Source organism: Bremia lactucae, linkage group LG5 (genome assembly GCF_004359215.1).
Source record: "Bremia lactucae strain SF5 linkage group LG5, whole genome shotgun sequence".
In the NCBI taxonomy this organism is placed as follows: Eukaryota; Oomycota; class Peronosporomycetes; order Peronosporales; family Peronosporaceae; genus Bremia; species Bremia lactucae.
In genome coordinates, this window is record NC_090614.1 from 4,593,809 (window position 1) to 4,597,264 (window position 3,456).

Genomic DNA, 3,456 nt, shown 5'->3' on the forward strand with positions numbered 1-3,456 from the left:
TAAAAGGCCGCCGTTCGGGACACAGACGTTTTTGATCTGGACAGATATTTTCGTTCCGGACATATACACGATTAATTGGCTTAATCCAAGCTATTTATTTAGCTAACTCTAGGACATTTTATTGGCTACAGTAAACCGTCTTTCTCGATTTAACTCCCTTCAAATATTTACTCCCTTTTGTAAGTTGAAGCCCCTCTTTATGTTTTACCTTGTTTCATAACGTTTCCTTTAAAAGAGGTGTTTTATACACATAATTATCACCCTCCATTTTAGATCAAACTTACTACTCTCGATATTTTATTAACGAATCCAGATCTGCATACGTTTCAACATTCACCTCGCCTTCGTTTATATCCATTCAACTTAAAAAATGTCTCTCCGACCTCGTGTTTCTCTTGCTGAAATAATGTACTCCTCAAAGGATGACATACAGTAACCCTTCATCTGGAGTGCGAGTCCGAGAGATCCAGACCCATCTAAGGTCCAGAGAAGATTGTATCGACGTGACCAAGCAGAACTTCGCAATGTTTGCCGGTAAGCAAAAAAACGATAAGTTGGATGGACGTACGCCAACGGATGAATCGATGGATACCTTCAGAGGATTTTGTTTGCAATTGACGTAATCATGGATAACATTGGGCATGTGACCCACTTGTTCGTCACTCATCCAAAATCTATTTAAATGTTGCGGCAATTTCAAGAAGTTTTAATTTTGGATGCGACTTATAAGACAAGCAGATGCCGATTTCCTCTGCTTCATCTGGTTGTATTTACTAACCTCTATACGTCGTTCTCCACCGGCTTCATTTTTGCGAGGACAGAGGATGATCCGTTCTACATCACGTCAATCAGTCCATTCGCTCACCCACTCGTTCGTCGAAGACCTGTACCTAAATCTATTTTTTTCCTTCTTTCAGGTTATGTATGCTGAAACCGAAACGGACTTCAATACATTACGGAGTACATTCCCCCAAAAAATGAATGATGGAAGTGGGGAACGGTAGTTCCATATCTCCAGCCCGTATGATCCCCAAAAAGAAAAATTGTAAAAGGCATGGACAAACCAAATCCGCCATTTTGGACACACTACAATCTCTCGTGGAGAAGGTGGACACAGTCGATTAAAAAGCTTTCTCCGAACCAGTATGGTAAACTTACTTGGATGCTGTGAGAAAATACAACGATCCATTGACAGTACCATGCTCTAGTACCGGTCAGAGTTGGTAAAATGAGCAAAAAAAAAAAATGACCTTCGCCGTGTCAACGCCGTCAGGTATGATATTTCAAAATGTGGATCGATTGGTGTCGTTCTCTGCGCTCACGAAAGTGCACGGTGGTGAGGTTCTTTCCTTAATAAATTATCGAAATTTTACTCTTGGCGAACTAGATCTCAACTTTTCTTACAGCTTGAACTTGGGCGGCGACCTGATGATCCCAGTAATGCGCCAAATTAATGCCGGAATGTATTTGCAACAGTTTGGGGCTTCTTTGCGAACAGCGACTACGGGATCAGCTACGGAGTGGTCAACAACTTGAGCTTTCGGACTTCGCAGAGCAGTGGCACCTATACAGACCCAATCTCTTTCGTCCTCAGGCGGTCGAAAGTCCTAAGGGAGGTTTGCCAGCTGTAATGGAAAGAGTTGCTACCACTTTTAGGCAACTTCTTGTCCGGCAGCAGCAGACAATTGTCGAAGAGCTAGAGACGCTCTCTCAAAAGACTCCGGTAGTCATACAAGAACCGGAGCCGGTAACAACACGAGATCGGCCGTTTTCCTCGTCTTCCGTGCCCTAAAACATTTCCACTCGTCGCGATCCTTCGCATTCGAATACGTCGAGCCCCCTTCAAGGATACGCATGTTGTAACGGGGCACTACGACTTGTACTGCTTCAGTACAAGTCCAATTCATACTGCTTCAGTTGCGAGTGGCGCCTCGCGTTATTTCACGTACACTAGTACGTGCAGAGGAAGACTTTTCTTTAAGGTTACTAGCTCAAGAGGGTAAAATAGAAACTGTATTAATATAATTAAGTGTCTCTTTTTGTATCTTTGTAAATGCTAACTTAAATATAATCTAATACTAAACATGTAAATGAATTTGTATCTCTATCTTATCTGTAACTATCTCTTTGATTACCCCTACAGCTGATTAGTCTGTGGAATAAATATGTATATTGGTCTATACCTACTTATGGATAATAATTCTGAATATTACTAAAAAAAGTAATATCCTGCAAAAATTATCTACCCTTAGATAATATATCTATTAACAACCTTTACGTATTACTTTCATGTAACGATACATCCCGTTACATCACCCCTCCCTTAAACGACAATCCCTCTGACTGTCATTGGATGGAGTGTCGCTATGTGACCGCTTAATTTCTTAAACGATGTTGATTGATCAGAACCATCATTTTAAATTTTTATTGCATGAAGAATTAACTCATGCGGGGTGACGCACTGTTATCTCTTGCGGCAGACGGAACGTCTGCCGCAGTGTCTTCCACTCGCACACTAGATGTTGCGAGTACATGTGGTGATTCACCACGTGAATACGACCCCTCTTTGGAGGTCGACTACGAATGCGAGTCGGACGAAATGGCCCGACTCGGGGAGAATAGAACAGTAGCCTGATAGACGTCATGCGGCTGACTTTGAGCCTTTGAATGAGAGGTCTCATTTTGATGGACGAGTTAATAGTCTATTTGGATCCGACGATGAGGATGGTTTCTCATCGCCCGTTCGATCTCCCATACGGTCACCATAACGTGTTTCTGTGCAAGGTGACGACGATGGCGTAAGCCATCGTACGAAAAGTTCTTGTGGTACCCCTGCTTCAGTGGGTACCACTCAGGGGAGTGAACACAATAAAATGTCTCATCTCGCCCCTGAAAAGAAGCCGTGGCTTTTGCCAGAAGGCTAATCAATAGCTTGTCTGGAGAAACTACTCCTCACAATAAATATCACTTATTTATTGCGACAAAGCTACATGGCCTTGATCCCAGCGCGAAGAACTTTCTAGCGATGAAGATTTCCATCTCGATGCTTATCTTAAGCATCGATAGTTTAGGACGAGGCCCTCAACATCAGCAACCAGCTGGGAACGAGACTCCCAGCTGTCATGTGAAGGTGGATAACCACGCCAGCGAACAAGATAGCTCGTTCGCTGCCCCTTTACGTCACGGTGGTTCTGTATACGTTCCACAAAGAAACGCTGACCACCGTGGGAACCCACCAAAGATTGTGGTGGAGGAGGGAAAATAAGATCCGAACCGTATGTCGGATCTAATGTCGAGGATTGACAAAATCGATTACTTCCTCCATGATTTGGAGGAGGGACTTGACCACGAGCGCGGCAAGCGTCGCTCGTTGGAGCAGACGGTGCAGGCTCACCATATCGAGCGGTTGGAAGACCGTTCGAAGAGTGCGTACTCCATGTTGGAGTACGAACGGAA

At 43.7% G+C, this 3,456-nt stretch overlaps 1 protein-coding gene across 1 annotated transcript; it reads left to right on the forward strand.

The window, feature by feature from the left end:
* Positions 1–1,245: 1,245 nt before the first annotated feature.
* On the forward strand, positions 1,246–1,792 carry CCR75_006996 (uncharacterized protein; the record flags this gene model as incomplete). Its single annotated transcript, XM_067965060.1, is given in 2 exon segments — positions 1,246–1,463; positions 1,477–1,792. 2 exon segments carry the CDS (start codon positions 1,246–1,248, stop codon positions 1,790–1,792), a joined length of 534 nt encoding a protein of 177 aa, XP_067821170.1.
* Between the last annotated feature and the right edge of the window lie 1,664 nt (positions 1,793–3,456).